General features: G+C 38.7%; 1 protein-coding gene across 3 annotated transcripts in view; it reads right to left on the bottom strand.

The window, feature by feature from the left end:
• Nucleotides 1–1,371: 1,371 nt before the first annotated feature.
• The window catches only part of PROSER1 (proline and serine rich 1), a 22,473-nt gene continuing 7,006 nt past the window's right edge, over nt 1,372–16,838 (bottom strand). The window contains exons 5-13 of one of the 3 annotated variants that reach the window (XM_075490388.1): nt 16,249–16,342; nt 15,628–15,738; nt 14,845–14,928; nt 13,811–13,889; nt 11,410–11,505; nt 11,247–11,291; nt 7,246–9,007; nt 6,432–6,579; nt 1,372–2,254 (exon numbers count right to left, since the gene is read on the bottom strand). In XM_075490388.1, the coding sequence (XP_075346503.1) occupies nt 2,249–2,254; nt 6,432–6,579; nt 7,246–9,007; nt 11,247–11,291; nt 11,410–11,505; nt 13,811–13,889; nt 14,845–14,928; nt 15,628–15,738; nt 16,249–16,342 (2,425 nt within the window). In that variant the 3' untranslated portion in view covers nt 1,372–2,248. Of the gene's footprint in view, nt 2,255–2,281; nt 5,075–6,431; nt 6,580–7,245; nt 9,008–11,246; nt 11,292–11,409; nt 11,506–13,810; nt 13,890–14,844; nt 14,929–15,627; nt 15,739–16,248; nt 16,343–16,838 lie in introns of those variants that run through there. The other 2 variants (XM_075490377.1, XM_075490399.1) reach the window with 2 other exon arrangements.

The raw sequence follows: 16,838 nt of genomic DNA, 5'->3' as shown, positions 1-16,838 counted from the left end.
CTGCCAGTAATCACATTGGCCCCAGACGGGTCATTCAAAGCTGACTGCTTCCCAGAGAACCCTCTTTCAGCTTCAGAGAGAGGAAACTACACCGTTGAATGGCTGTTTTAAATCACAGTGAAAACCATAAGCACGAACAGCTTGCAAAACTGGGATTGACATGCTTATTGCAATACCCTCCCAAATATGTGACAATATCCATTTGAAGTCATTTGTAGCATTTTCCTAATTATTTGGCTTCTCACACTGAACTGTAAGATCAAACCTGTTCAGGACAGATGCCTACTAGTAGGGCCGCAAGGGTGAGCAGTTAGAAGAAAAACGTGCTTTAATTATTTCAGAAGCAAAAACATAACATGTAACACTACCCCAACATCTTTTTTTTTTAATTTTAGAGCAACTCAGTTTTATTGAAAACTTTATTCCAAGCCATTTGAATGCCACAATCTACACAGCTGCTTATACCATCAGATAGATGAGCAAAACATATTAAAATCTAACAGAAATAATTGCTCCCTGCTGTTTATTGATAATTCCCTGAGGTGCTTGTAAATATATCCCTTGAAAGGTGACTAAAGCAGATGGTCTTTTTCTTTTATGTTCAGGAACATCACTGTATTAGTTTCTCCATGTTAACTTCAGCTGCACTTTTATTCCCCGTTTCAAGAATTTGAAGTCAAAGGCAGGGCAATCTTAATCCTTTCTCCTTGAGGCTATACTGGGGCATGTGGATAACTCATGTCCTGAAGTGCTACAAAACACTCAGAGAAGAAAATACATGAGGACTCTGGGGCAAAGCAGTTTACAAGCTGCAAGTTCACTGGTGCTGAACAGCCTGGCACAGCCCTGTGCCATGGAGCAATACCACAAAGAAAACCAGTTAGAGTCCAGAGCCACGTTAGCAGGCCTTACTGACTTAGAAGCAACATTAGATGAACGTGGTTCGCGTCGGTGGCAGTTCAGCTATTTCCGCAGTGTGCTGATGTAGCTACAGCCTTCAACTTCTGTTCCAAAAGCAGCACAAAGGCTCAGGTCAGGCACGATGATTAGGTGCTTACCTGTAAGGAGGCCATTCTCCGACAGTTCTCTGCACCAACTGCTACATCTGCAAATGGCACCAGTCCTTTACAATTTCCCTAAAGTATCCAGTTGCAGAAACTTAATCCTACAGACCCAGCACCCACTTCAACGTTTGTTAAAACCAGAAATGGAATTCTTACACACAGCCATTTCTAAACAGTACCAGTCCCAAAGGTATCAAAGTCATCAGGCAGTCCTCACATGAGATTTGCATATAACAAAGTTGTAGGTTTCAGTTTGTCTTTTTCTGACCTTTTTAGGCCCGTACTATTTTCCTTCCCATACACTGGGCTTTGGCCATTCCCTAAAGACTTCTCAGTCTAGTCCTTTCCTGCCCCTGAATTCTGCCCCCAGAATAGACACTAGCCGATTTGCTTCAGGCTCGTCATTCCTCTCCCCCAGATCTAAATTTAGAAGAAGGGACAGGACATAGAGAAGATTAACAGTACCATCCTATTGCTTGTAGGAGCATCCCCATACTGCTCCTCCTCCTCGTGAAGATGGCATCAGCTTTCAATAGCTGAAGGTGGGGAGATGACAGGAGGCACCCCTTTGGTTACACTTCACTAGAGCATGAGTAAATATTAGAGACAGTCATCAGGCAGACAATCAACAGGATCACTCCCATCTCAATCCAGAAAAGAAGGCAATTTGCAAGAAAGTAAGAACATTCATACCATGGCAAGTTGCCTTCCAGGCCCAGCCAAGCTCACAACACTCACTTGCAAATCAGAGGAAGAAGAGGACAGAAAATTGCTCTCTCATATTCAGTACAGCTGCAATTAAAGCACTTGAAATAAATATTGGAACTTGTATTTGCAAACACAATGCCAATATGTTCTTAGTTGTTCCAAATAAAATTTTATTTCAAAGAACATTTCACTGTACCTTATCTTTGCAGTCTGTCAACATAGCTGAAACATAGCAGTAATAGCCAACTTGAGCAATGAAAAAATCATAGTTAGTCCAGAATTAAGTCATACAGCAACAGCCCCTTCCCAGCACAGGCTCAGTGTAAGATCCAGCATGGTTTGCCTCAGGAGCAGACTTTTCCTTGGCTTTTTAAAAATGGTGCTCAAGTAAGCATTGAAGAGCTCAGGACAAGTCACCCCATTCAGAAATTCCAAGGCTGGGTCACAGGAGTTTGCTGCAATGCAGAACACAGACTTTATTCCTGAAGAGAAAAAAATTAATAAAAAACAGTTTTACATCAGGAGAAATAGTTAAGAAATTGAAACTTACCTTAATCCTAACCACTGGAAAGTTCAATTTACAAAATCCTGCTCAATATGATTCGCTAAGAACCAGAGAGCCCATTCTAAACAAAAAAACTTGACAGTTTAATACTGCTTAGCCTATTTGTTCACTTGTCTAACACCAATGATGAGCTTCTATGTAAAACTACACTATCTGTGCATGAAATACTCTTTTCTGGGTAAAGGTAAAATGGCTAGACACCACTTAGCAAGTACCTTGTTTCAGGAGAATAGCATTTAATACAGTGGATATTCACTACTTCTCACCTAATTTCATTTGGAGAAACAGGGCTTCACAGTCTCTTAGGTATCTTTGAGTTGTCTAATGTTCAGACAGAAAAAAACAACCTACACTCCATGACCTTTCAATAGATGTTTTCAGAAACAGAGGTACGAACTGCTTACTTTTTGATGAAACACTTCGTAACAGCTGATATCTGGTACTTGTTTTTGACTACAAGGCAATGTGGATTAGTTTAAACTTTGATTGCTTGATGGGGAAACTAAGACTCAAATCAGAGATCAAACTCAGCACCTCAGTAAGGTTACAAAATGCGTACTGACTTTCAACTGCTTTATATTCATATCTCTGGGACAAAAGCCAATTTGCTCGAGAAGATACCTATATTTTTATTTTCTCCTTCTCCAATTGATCTACAAATCTACAAAGAACAAGTCATGAAAAGAATGAGAAGGAAAGTATCATGAAAGATGGCAGAGATTTTTTCCACAGATTTCTTGAGTCAAGATATAAGACACTGATTTTAAAAGCAGTTCAGAGTGGAGAATCATTAGAATTCAACAGATTTCACAAAATTAAAAAATGTAAAAGTGCACTATGCTTGATCTTAAAGTAATATGTAAATTTGATTATTAAAATGCAAGACTACCCAACTGCTGACAAAGTATCGAGGAACTATTTAAATTCTTTATCTAAACACTTCATAGGATATTTCTATTGCCACTCTTTAGAAAACCAATTATATAATTCAGTATATAATTCTGCGTGATAAAGAAACAGCATAAGCAAGATCAAACATTAGGAAGTGTCTTAGTAAAAACAAGTTTATTCATCTGTATTTTAGGCAAATATGTAAATAGTCAGCAAAGCCTTTTTGCCATGACTGTAAACCTTTTATTTAAAAAAACTGTGTTAAAAACCAATACAGGAATTTCCATTAATGTTCTAAAAAAGTTTGTTCACATCTTGAAAGAAAATACATTAGCAACGTCTCCCAGCAGAATTCATCTTTAAAAAAGTAAAACTCTAGGTGCAGAGCTTTTCTACAGTATAGTAGTAGTATAGTATCCTCTACGTTTTAATTCAATCACAGGATTGAATTTCATTCATCTCTATTGTCTCTAGAACATGATCAAGAGTTTATCTTAAATAGATGGTATTCAATGATGTGTTACACATTGCCACAGGTACTAATGTTATTATAAGAGTGCACAACTGAATTTCACTAACAAAGCAAGACCTTTCTATATGCTGCGTCATAACCCTTCCTAACCAATACAGTTAATTTAGCTATATGCCTTTAAAATCATGTACATTTTCCAAGGAAAAATACTAAAAAATCCATGGTCCAAATTCTGCTCCCACTTACATTCGCAACATAAGCACCATCAAGTTGCAGTTTATAGCTGAAAAGCGTATAGAGAACCAGTGAGTTTATGAATATAAGGGAGAGAAGAACTTGACCCATGTCTGTAAACATTCACAAAAGTCTGCAGTCAAAAGTGCTGGATAGGCAGCCTATCCGCAGTACAATTATTTCATTCACAGAGAGGTGTGGGGGCAGGGAGAATGTTATGGAACATTATTTTAGAGGCAAATTAAAATGCTTTTCTGTACTCTGGAAAGACATATTCTCAGCTAGCTAAACCATACTCCAGTAAAACATAGTCCACTTCTACCCAAATACAGTACAGCATCATTTCCTAGCTCTCCTGTTCGGATTCAGACAAAGGAGTACTCAATTCAGCAGCAAGCCCATGACAGTATTTCAAAGCGTAAGAAACCCCCCACACCCCTCTGATCTAGCCTCCCCTTAACATACTGCTGATGCTAACAGGAGATCCTCACACATACGAAGAAAAGATCCAAAGAACCATAAACTGACCTTGATCTACGCACACACAGGAAGTGTGCATCTAGATGAAAGATCATCTACAGCTTTAAGCATCTAGTTTCAGTCTAGATCTCATTCTATATTAACCATATATACCATACAAAACATAACAGGATAGGTGCTTATACACACTATTAAGTATACTTGTTCTCCCCATTCAGTTTGACAGCCAATTGCTCTATTTACATAAGCATCTGTTTGAATGTTCCTGATCCTGTAAGACACCAAACATTCAACTCATAAGCTAAAAGGAGAGTCAAGGATGCTCAGCAATTTACAGGATCAGACCCTGAATCAATTAAATGCAATCACAAATTAGGTTTGACATCTGACACAGCCTCCTGGAATCATTTTACCCTCATGTTTTCCCCCTTCTTCCCCAATTCAGACCACGCTCCCACTAACACGGAGACAGCCTTCAAAGTGAAAAGGATCAGGCTCTGTCAAGCAACCACTGCAGTCTTTAAAAATGTCTGGTATTTATTGCCATCCACTCTGGGGCAGACTTGTCTGCAATGAAAATGGTGTTCCTGGTGTTGACGGATAGTTAGCAAAACCTTCAGGCTGAGCTGTATAGTTCTCCAGAGCAGAAGCAGAATGTGCCTTCAAGGAAGAGAAGAAGTTAGGAAACAGCACTGATAAAAACAAAGAAATAAACAAAATCTAAATCAAGCAAAATTTCAGGCACAATACCAGTCCTACTCAAGCCAAAAAAAACAAAGTATAATCTGAAGTGTGCAAAGAACAGAGATAAGCAATGCACCTATACGCAGATGTTAAACTGTAGTGCAACTATTGCTCTGAAATACCAGAGAATGAGGAAAGCAGTTGGATTAAGAAGAAAAATGAAGAAGCGTTAATGGCATTTACTTTCCAGTGGAGTAAGCCACAGCTGATTTGGAAGGCATAGCTTAATCAGGAGCTGTAGTATTTCAATGACTTTGAACTTTCTTTATCTTCATTGCTCGAGTAGCTAAGTGTTAATTTTAGTGATTGGAACTTGTAAACAATAAAACTGACATTTCCTCAATGCAATCTGTGTATATAGATTTCTACAGAATAAATAAATTCCTGAGCTGCAAAAGCAGCATGGCCTAGATTAAGTAATTCGCTTCTTCCGATCTATTTCCCCTGATACTCAAAAGATATCTGACAACATTCTGCATATGGAACAGTACTTAGACACATGCTGCATTTCAAAAACTGATGTGTCACAGAAGAGATAAAACATTAATTCATGACACTCAACTGCCTCTTCTGGTGTTTTGTAGAGAAGGACAAATTTCCTACCAGAATCCTTAATCTACAGAGGCCGTTTTTAACAACAGGCAAACTAAACTTCTGAATACAAACTCTGATGATAGTTTTAGTTAACTTATATAGGTTGATGACTGAAACAAGTTGTTTCATGGACAAGAGAGACAATGAAACTACACATTACCTAAAGCCACCTCAAGCTTCTATTACAACAATTGTATTTGTGGGAACTATCAAGAGAAAGGCACAACCACAGCAGACACAAATTCAGGACAACATGATTGTCTGTGTAGAGAGGCACATAACTCACAAGAAAGTGGTTTTCCACAGAAATCTTTACATATTAAAATGACTGGAACTGAGCACAAATTTTGCAACTACATGGCCAGCTCATTAGATTTAACACAAACCTAGCAAAAATTTCACTTTCATGTCTTTTCTTTTTTCTTTCACTCCTCCCCATTTTACAAAGAGTTTTCAAAAAGGGTTTAATCATATTCATAACATCCAGAAGCATTGTGCATTGGCCTTGAGTAAGAAATTAATATGAGTTGTTCTTTATCATCATCCTTGTAATCAGTTCTCAAACAGGTTAGGGGTTTTAATAATTTACTGACTTAAACTAATCCCGAGAAGTTAACACGCAAGTACATGCTCAAACAATTACTGGAAGCAAAACAGTATTAACAAATAGGCATGTTACCTGTAGTAGTGCTGACTGTGCAGCCGCACTATGCTGCAATTCCTGTAAGGAAGACTGTGCGGCACTTTGGGGAAAGCCAGGGATACCAGGGAGAGATAAAAGACCAGGAAAAACTGCACTTCCCGGTGTCTGTAGTCCAGAAGTCAAGCTGAAAGAATGTCAAGATGCGGCTATTATTAGAAACATCTACATCGTGTTATATCCTATGTTTCTCTCTCTCTCTAAGCTTATGTCTATATAAATTAGAAAACCACCTCTTTTTCTAAACCTCATAAAGGCCAGAATTTCCAAACAGAAGCCCAGTCTCTACCCACCTACAAATTACTCATGCACACACAAACCAAGACTGTCTGGAGCACACCTAAGAGGGGAACTCAGAAATTTTTGTACCTCGGCTGTGCCTACAGTTTGCACACAAAAAAACTTTACAGACTGAAGTTAATGCTGAGTACTTCCTTAAAACATAGGAACTTCTAAGGTACTGTCTGCTGTTACCTGGATGTGTCAATGGATGCCCACGTGGAATCCATTCTTGTAAAAGCCTAGGAGGTGCCAAGTATCCTCATCTGGGAAATAAGATCACTCAGCACCTCAGTGGATTAGACTGTCATAACGGGGACTACTGAGGACAACCTATTTAGTAACTACCCTATCAGTTTCTAAAGACAGGTGGAAATCTACTGGTGAATTAACTTTAAAATTAACTGTAATTACTAACTATGAGTGAAAATAATCTCTACGCCTACAGTAAAATCAGTGTTTTGCTCAAGAGAAAAAGAAATGGTTGTGACCTCCTTCAGAAACAGAAACATACCCAGCCTGTGCAACAAGTGCAGAGTTGAAGTTTGAGCTAAAGGCCGAGGCAAACCCTGGCAGGACCGGAGCCGGAGATGGGGCTGTGGCAGCTGCCGGCAACGGTGCAACTGCTGCTACTGCAGAAGATGCCTGGAGGCCAGGGAAAGAAGGGAGAGCAGGAGTGACAGAGGGTGTGTTAGAGACAGGAAAACCAGGGAAGGATGGGTTTGATGATCCCAGAGGTCCCTGGGCAACAGAAAAAAGGGAAGGGACAGCACTGGACAAGTTAAGCGAGAAGGGTGGAGCAGAGACTGTTGCTGAGGCGGCGAGTCCTGAGAGTACGGCGGCGGTGGAACTCACATGAGGGGCAGACACGGCTGAAGCGGTTGTAGACGGAGTAGCTAACAAAGACCCTGGGAGAGTGACGGGTGGCGTAAGTGCTGGATTACCAGTAAAAGCAAAGTTACTGGTTAGAGATGTAAAAGGAGGAAGTCCATTGAACACAGGGGCAATGGAAGCAGAGGAGCCATGTGGGGCGAGGGAAATGGAGGCCAGAGAACTGGAATTGTTTAGAGGAGCACTCAAAGAGGAGAGACCTGATAGCGCTGGATTCAGGGAACTGGGTAAACTGACTGGCACTGAAGCTGCTGAGGTGTATGCACGCCCAAGCGCCGACAGTCCTATAGTGCCATGAGAAGGGCCAGCTGAATGAGAAGGACCTTTGAAGGCCGAGAGGGTAGGACTCATGGGTTCTGTTTTGACCAGAACTGGGATACTTGTGGCAGCTGGGGCTGATGAGAGCTGCTGATCAGGATTAGTAGGGCTTGTGCCATGCAAGAGGGAGGCTGATGAGCCACAGTTGACTGGCATAATTGATGGTGAAGTGGTTAAAGGTGACTGTGCAGGCAATGTTGGAGGAGTGGAACTAGAATTGGCCACAGATGGGGATGGAAGACCTGGAAAAATGGCCAGCCCAGGTGTGGAGGAACGCTGTGGGGTGGGGGTGGCTGATGGAGTATAACATTTGTTGACAGAGGAAGTGGGAGGGTCAGAGCTTTGATTAGCAAGAGCAGATAAAGAAGCAAGCTCATTTGTCATAGCAGAAGGTAAAGCAGATGAATTGATTAATGAAGTGTCATTTGATGTCAGAAATCCCTTTAAGACAGACAAAATTGGGTTAGGTAAGCTAAGCGAACCAGGAATGGTAGTGGCAGGAGAATTAGCAATTGTAGATGGAACAGGACTAGAAATCCCTTGGGCGTTGGGAGGCAAGGACAAAGGGAGGCCAGCGAAAACTGATGACAATGGAGTGGGATTATTAGCGGAAGCAATTGAAGAGGTTGCAGAGAACGGGAGGCCAGCAAATGGTGCAGTAGCAGATGCGAAAGCTTCACTAGGTGCAGGTGTGGCACATGGCGTGGAAGAACCTTGCGGAGCTGGCGTAGCAGTGGGTATAGAAGCCAGGCCAGAAAAAACTGCAGGGATAGGGGTAGAGGTTGCACTGTGAACAGATGTGACAGGAACACCAGGCAATGAAAGGGATTTGATGACAGTAGGGGTTGGGGTGGATGGCTGAGATGTATGGATGGAAGAGGAGACCTGTCCTGGGAAAACAGGAAGGACAGGGGTAGACATGTTCATCCCAGATATGAGTGGAGTTGCAGGTGCTAATGGATGGCTTATTGCCTTGACAGGTGATGGGGTAGGGACTGGAGTAGCAGCAGGTGTTGAAGGATTAGAACCATGAGGAGTAAAGAGCTGATTCGCTTGTGCAGAAAAAGCTGCAAAGAAACAAAACTGGTAAGAATACTTGAAACTGTCAGAAATGTTTGAAATCAACACAAACACATTTTATACAGCATTTCAAAATATGATACACAGGCAATAGCTAACATACAATGTCTGTATATAAACAATAAACACTGGAGCCTATGGAAACAAAACAAAAAGGTACATACAAACACATCACAAGCTGTACATCATGTAGGCTACCACTCCTCTTTAAAATGACATCTGCTACCTCTTCATGATCTCATGCAAGACAGTTAGACACTCAAATACACTCCATAAGAATGTCTAAGTGATACAGGTAAACACCCTCCCTCTGGTCCCTAACATCTGGCAGTACCCAAACCAGATCTAATATTCCCTTGGCATCAAATCACCTGGGCTCCTCTGCATCCACTCTCACTGAAGGTCAGAATTTCCTTCAGAACCAGTTAATTCAATGTATCATGATTTCAGAGAAGTTTAGTCAACAACTGAAGAAAGCTGATTTCAGGTGCTGGTATTTTTCTTTCCTTCAAAATCAGGTCATGCTCTTCACTGTGTTTCCTTCAGATTTTGATTCTAAGAAGGTACACTTAAATTCAGGTATCACACTACAGTATTAAACTAACATTGGCACTTGACCTTATCAACAAATATTTCTGTAAGTCTGAAGTCAGGTGTCTATAATTGAAGCAAGCCCCTGCCACTAGGAATATCAGCTTATATCAACCCTACAAAGTAAGTCAAAGAGATATCAGTCAAGCTGGAGGAAAACAGGCAGGCACATTGCAAATGGCGATGTGGGGTTTAATGGAAAGAAGCTGCATTTATGAACGCTGGCATGTCAAGAGCCTTGATATGCCTCTATCTAGTTACTTGTGGAATATGAATGTTAATTAATCACTCCTCTCAAACAACCCTCATACTTTATTTTACTTTTAAAATAATCTGTTCAACTGTAAGCAAATTACTGATCCAACCAGTCAAACTCATCACCCATAACTCTGTAACAGCTTAGATTTCTCTCTTGCCCGAATTCTACATATACACACACAAACCCAAACCCAGAATATTTAAAATCTTGGACCTAAGTTGATATGACAAAATCCTGTTTTATGTATCTTGAAACTCTAAAACTAGCAAGTTTGCAAACAAACTATTTCCTTTTACGTTATTCTGTTCCAAAATCCTAGACCCAGATTGCTCAGCTCTGGATTCTGTCCTTTCCTCATCCTGTTTCCAAGCCGAAGACTCTCCTAAAGATCACAGTTGTTAATCCTGACAGCCAAGATAATCACCAGAGAAATACTGCTGCAATAGAAGCCAGAACTGTTACTGAATTTCTCCTCCTAAGAGAAGATTTTATTCCTCACACTGTATTAATTTTGCTGTACAAACTACCTTGTAAATACATGCACACTTAAAGGGGTATACATGAATAAAGTGATTCTTTGAGACATTTCTGTGGAACCATCCCTGGCCATGGAGGAGAAAAGACAAAACATAACTTTTTTTTTTCTAGAAATATTTACAGGAGCTGAACTTATCATGGCCATCTTATCTATTTCAGGTATTTGTTAATATGCCTGACTCAATAGTCAGTAGATTCTCAGTTTCTATTTGTCAAACCTAACAAAGTATTATCAAAAGTGTACAAAGTACCACACAAATGGAGACAAAAAAAAAAAAAAAGCCCAACTCTCTCTTCTGCAAAAACAATTGGAATTTAAAGGATAAGACAAAAGTGCAGGTAGACATAGCTGGATGTATCAGTCTGGGATAAGACATTCTACACATGGATTTCAACAAACTATAAACAAAGAATCTGCCTCTCTTGTATTCCTAGCTTTCCATTGCAACTAATATATGAAATTAAAATCTGAATGAGTTTTCAAAGAGATGTCCCAAGTTTTACAACTGCAAAGATATTAATGAAGTGTTCCAGTGCACTACATTGCAAAGAATATTTTGATTTAGTTTTCTACATGATTTCTCACCTACTTATATGCTGAAGAATATAGAACTTTAATGAGCTAAAACAAAAGACTGAATTTTAATGTTTCAATGCTTCGAAATACCAAAGGCCTGAGATGATTTTTTTTCTCAACTCTCAAGGGATCCTATTCCAACAGTAGTTAAATACTTAGAAGCTTATGAAAACCCCACTAAACAAATAAGTTGTTTACATTTTCTGAACAAATAACAAAGATACAATCAACACAAAAATCCCCCTGTGGATTTGCAATTTACCTTGATTTTGGGAAGGTTTTGCCTGGCTGGAAAGGTCCTCATTTTCTAAACAGAGAACAGCTTGTTATTTAAAAGCAAATGAAACTCCAGCAGTGAATGATCCATTCACGACAATGAATTAGAAAAAATACCATCAACATTTTTAAAGGTATGCATGCTTTACCTGATACCACTTGATTAGCAGTGTATGGCGGAGGAGCTGCTAAGCCTGGAGCTATGACATTAGCCATTGGAACTAAGCCAGCATTGTTGTAAGCACCTACAAAAACAAATGCAATACACATCTCGTTGTCAGAAGAACCCATATCTAAATGAACCAGTAAGTGTCTTTTCCTTTAAAAGAACATTTTCAAGATTGTAAGACATTCTTTCACCAAAAAGCCAGACCAGTTAATCATCCAGGCTGGATGCTGGCTTTTGCCAATGTCTGCCTGAGTGCCATGCATTGTGATCCAAATTTTAGTAAGGGCAGTTCTCTTAAAAGAGCCTGAAAAAGTCAGGTTTCAATTGCTTTCAGTTCCATTTTGCCTGAAAAACTCAAAGGGGAGGAGTGATTCAGAGTGTCTGCAGCATCATTTGTTCTTTTTCTATTCCTAACTTAAAGGCTGTTGCAACTCTTCCTTTAACATTAAAGCCTTGACAAACAAAAGAGCCAAACATACACCAGTGACCATGACCAGCCCTCCCAACACTAGTCAGAAAATGCAGAGAAAAATGTCCCTTTTCAAATACTTAGTCTATCATTCTTCAATATTTCTTTAAATGTTAAGACATTCAAGTGGGTTAGAAAATTATTTTAATATAAAATACTTATTGTACTTAACATATAAAAAAACCCCTTTTTTTCCTCTCTTATTCTTTGGAGCAACTCAAACTGTTATATAGTTGTGGTATACAGTTCTGATGAAGAACATCAGAATTTAAGTCACAGCACTATAAATACACTTCACAGTGGTCCTGAATGAATATTTTAGGCTTATAAAAGCATAAGAACTTATGCTTCATGGGAAAAGGTAGCACTTGAACAATACTCAAAGTGCAGTAATTTGTCATACACAATCCTTTCTGATTTCACACTTTCGTAATAGTTCTACCTAACATTAAGATTTCTTGCATGACAACTCTTGGCTGAAAATCAGAAAAGTAACTAACAATCATTGCGTCACCCAGGAAGGAAACGTTAAACCAATATATATGAGGCAGAAAACAAAACATCATTCTGACCATTCTGCCTATTGCTTGAGAACAGTCACATTCAGTAGTTTCAGGTCAGTATCTGCAATCTCGTTAAACACATTTTTAATATCTATAAATATATCATCAGTTATGAGTTCCATTGTCACAAGAATTTTTTTTAAAAACCACGTTGCAGCCTAATAAGGCCTCACAACCTCAAAAGCTGTTTCATATCCTAAAATGTACCAACACTTACATCCAGTCACAGCCCAAATTTTGTGCCCTAACTTACTTTGGATGGGATTTATTTAATAGAAATTTGAGCTAGTCTGCAAGTTTCCTGTACGCTTTCTGGGGAGCAAATAATTTCTAGGGCACAAACCATCAGACTTAACTTTAGCTACTAGTAGTGCCCATTTTTTCAAACTGACTATAGAGACTTGCAGACATCAAGTTGGTTAGATGACTCACCCTTCAATATGCATGCTAAGAGCTCTACCACACTTTCTTATCAAATACCTTAAAAACTCCCTGAAATCCCTAACATCAGTGAAAAGCCAGCTTCCTAGCCAGAGCATTCCTTGTTTTGCAGTACAGAATGGCAAGATTAGGAAAAGCTTTCAGCTGCTGCTCAAAAAGACCAGAGTCTGACTACATAAGTACTCCAAGCTCTTCTTCCGAAGAAATGGCAATCACCTGGCTCCCTTCCAAAAATATCTGGAATCAAACAACTAATGCAGCAGAGCAAAGAGAGAGGAGCTTATGAAGACAGACTTAGTCTTACCTGAGGCACAAGGCTAGGAATAGTCAGACCAAATACAGGAAAAGGCAAGCACTATGTCCCTTCTGAGACTGAAATCTACATGCCTAAACTTTTCTTTTAGGAAACCATTTTCTCCCCATTGTGATGGAGAGAAGGTAAACCTGAAGGCAACTGAGAAACAGATTACCCCTTCAACTGAAAAACAGATTATCTTTCCACCCAATTCAGGGCTGTGCCTGACCATATCCTAAATTTGGTACAACAGCAACAAGTCAACAGACTTGTCAAGCCAAAGCCCAAACCTTGGTCAAACATTACAACAGACACAGGCCTAGTCTTGCCTAACATGCACAATGCCTCCCATAAATGAAATATTTTGTCATCAGAACAGGACTGTGAATTTTCCTTATGATGTGGATGTTGGAAAAAGAAGTCAATATATTCCTCTTTTTATCAACTCTGCAGTCATGACAGGAAGAGGTAGAAACCAGTACCCAGAGCATGCTTAGGGAGCACAAGCCAATTTCAGATATGATTGTGGTCAGAGAAACTGACACTTGACACATTACTTAAAAGGCAAATGGATGAAACAATAGCATCAAGCTAAAACACATAGAAGCCTTACTTGGTGCAATAGTTGCATGTGGCCGACATGGTGGGATGGGGTATGGAACTGGTTTGTGTGGATTGTAGGTTGATGGAGCCTACATAAACAAAAAACAAACGGAAGAAGCAATAGTGAAAGCATTACCTAATGTTTCTCAGACAAATAGCTAACATTCAGATACTACTACAGACAGCTGTTCTTCACTGGAAAAATATCTGATAGCAAATTTCTTCATAATATCCATAGTGACTGAAAATATTTCACTCTTTCTGAAAAGAATGAAACAAACATCACTAGTATACCTTTAGATTTTAAAATAATACTGAACACGGGTGGGTAAGGGAACTCCTTCCTGCCTTGTAGGTTTCATACTCTGCAGTCTTGGACTGACTTCTCATTTTAAAGATTTAGCACATTTAAAACTAACAAATACTTATGCAGTTACCTGTCCCTTTAAAATAATACAGCTTAGTGGGAAACATCTCATAATAAAAGTGAAAATAAAACATTTGGACAATACTTCAAAGTAGTACCAGGTTCACTGAAAGTTTGTCCCACATGCATAAAAATTTTGAAATACAGATCAGCTGTGTTGTTAAGAAACAAGAACCTACTTCTAAGGTACTGCTGTAATTCACGTTTCCAAGATGCAGGCATTTTTATGTTCATGCGGGAAACCCTCAGAGATAGTAATAAAAAAATGCATATATTTGTATCTAAAACTTCCACTAGCTCATGATGAACTACTAAAAATGCTTTTAGTTTTGTCTTCTGCTACTGTAATTTAAATTCTGCCTTGAAATGCACACACATTGTATCCGCTAGAGAATCCTATCCCCCACAGATATAAACCAGAGCTTCTTTTCAAGTTAAATAAAAAAAAATACTAGGTCATATTATCTTTATTATAGAAGTTTAGCTTTGTTTAAATTGCTGCTCTACAGCCTTCCTGCAACATAACAGCATTTTATACAAAAGCCTCATTGAATTGGCTGGTGGTTGGATTTTGTTTTTCTTAAAGTTTCATTTATTTACTCATTTATTAGACATACTGGTTTGGATGGTCCAAGTATACGGGCTGCTATTCCCTTTCCTTCATTAGTACATTCTTCTGTGTCCTTTTTGATAGGCGTTCCCTGAAACAAAAGAAAATTAAACTATTAAGTATTAATTTAGAAGTAAATCTTGCTATAGAATTTCTGCCATATTTGATTTTCTAACCTACATTTGAGTTTTTGACTATTCAGAAAGTGATACTTAGCCATGTTTGTTAGGAAAAAGAAACCGCGTTCTAGGCTTGTAAAATTATAAGTAAGAGCATTCCAATAGCTTGGTTTATAACACTGAGCTTTTGTAAAGAGATGCATATTAAATAGTCATGTTTCTGATGTAATTAGAATTCAGCATTTTGATTTGTGGACATGATCACTTATATTTTGCAGTCCCTTAAGCGTTCACAGGAAATACTTAACATGGTTGTTCAAGAACTACACTAAGATTAGCAGTGACCATATTAGGTCATGTTATCAACCTACAAGTAAGGCTCTTTACACCTCTCCCAATTCTGCCAAATATTGCTGGAGTTTACAATGTTTTCCTTATATGAACAATGTCTTATTTATGCAGTAATTGTTACTTGAAGCAGCATAGAAAGAATGGGCAAATAAAAATAATGCAAGTTCCCTATAAATGTCTAATGGGGTAATACCAAAAAACCCCACATTTCTTTTGATTCCACTCCTCCTTCCATGTACATGAATACTGGTTTTGGTTATACTATAATGAATCCTAAATCAAGGATGCTGTGAAAAACAAAAACATAGAATCATGCTTACTGGGAAAATTCCATTTATGCGGCTTGGTTTGCCCTTGGGATAAGGGTTGCCAGGAATCATGCCACAGGATGATATCATAGCATGAGGAGCCTTACAACCTGTTTTTGAAGCCTGCAAGATAATCAAGAAAGGACATTATTTGCTATCAGATTCAATGCTTTAAAGAAATTAATTACTATTTCATGACATTTAGACTGCATGAATCAACCTACATGGAACGATTCAAAGCTTTGTCTCAAATCTTCTTCCTAAATAGTCCAAATAGTGTGAGGTTCTGCCAAAGTCCCCTTTGTTTTGAATAACTGTACTCGAATCACTTCTGCTTCTACAGAACTTGGGGTTAAGCACTTGATGTTCTCTAAAACAAATGCAGACTGTTTCCTTCAGCATTGGTTGCAATTCTGCCCCTTCTTCCACATCATCCTAATGTCTGACAGAAACTTCCCCTTTTTTTGCACATGTATTACATAGCTCTTATCTTTTTGCAGCTGCTTCTTTCAGCTTGTCTTCCACCCATAGTTCCCAGCAGTCTTCATGGTAAGTCCTGACCCCACAATGATCATAAGGATGGAAACAATACTGTATTTGACAGAATCAAGGATACTAGAGTATCTTGACTACCTGTTCAAGAATTCTTCTGCATCTTTTCTTCTCTGACATATTAATCCTGAACAGATCTTCAATAAGGCGATAATTCTGAGCATCAACAATGTTGCTATAAATAAAGGCATTGACAGACTGTTACTGCCATTCCATATGCTTACCAGAAATAATGCACTACTGAAAAGTGATCAACACTTATTCAGCAAGTACCCAACAGTACATTAAAAAACTATAATTAGTTCAGATGATAATATTACTATTATTATTGAAGTTAAAACCCCAGGCTTAAATATGGACTTCATACCTTTAAGTGAAACATGGTATTAGAATTAAATATAAATACAGAATATTATAATTAAATATCAATATGGAACAATGGACAACGATGGCTAAACTTTACGGCAAAAATAATGTGACAAAAATATGTTGACAAAATGAATTTTGCATCACAACAGTTCGTTAGAAAGCTTTAATTGCTACTAGTACACAGTTCCCAGCACAGCAGAAAACCAGCAGCTACTCAGTTTGCTGCTGTTTCTTGCTAGACTGGTAGAGAAACAAATTTTCATCTTATTTACTCCAGAATGAAAAAGATCAAACTCCTGGCA

This window comes from Mycteria americana, chromosome 1 (genome assembly GCF_035582795.1).
Source record: "Mycteria americana isolate JAX WOST 10 ecotype Jacksonville Zoo and Gardens chromosome 1, USCA_MyAme_1.0, whole genome shotgun sequence".
In the NCBI taxonomy this organism is placed as follows: Eukaryota; Metazoa; Chordata; class Aves; order Ciconiiformes; family Ciconiidae; genus Mycteria; species Mycteria americana.
The sequence above is the reverse complement of the archived record's forward strand: the minus strand, read 5'-3'. Positions and strand labels throughout refer to the sequence as shown.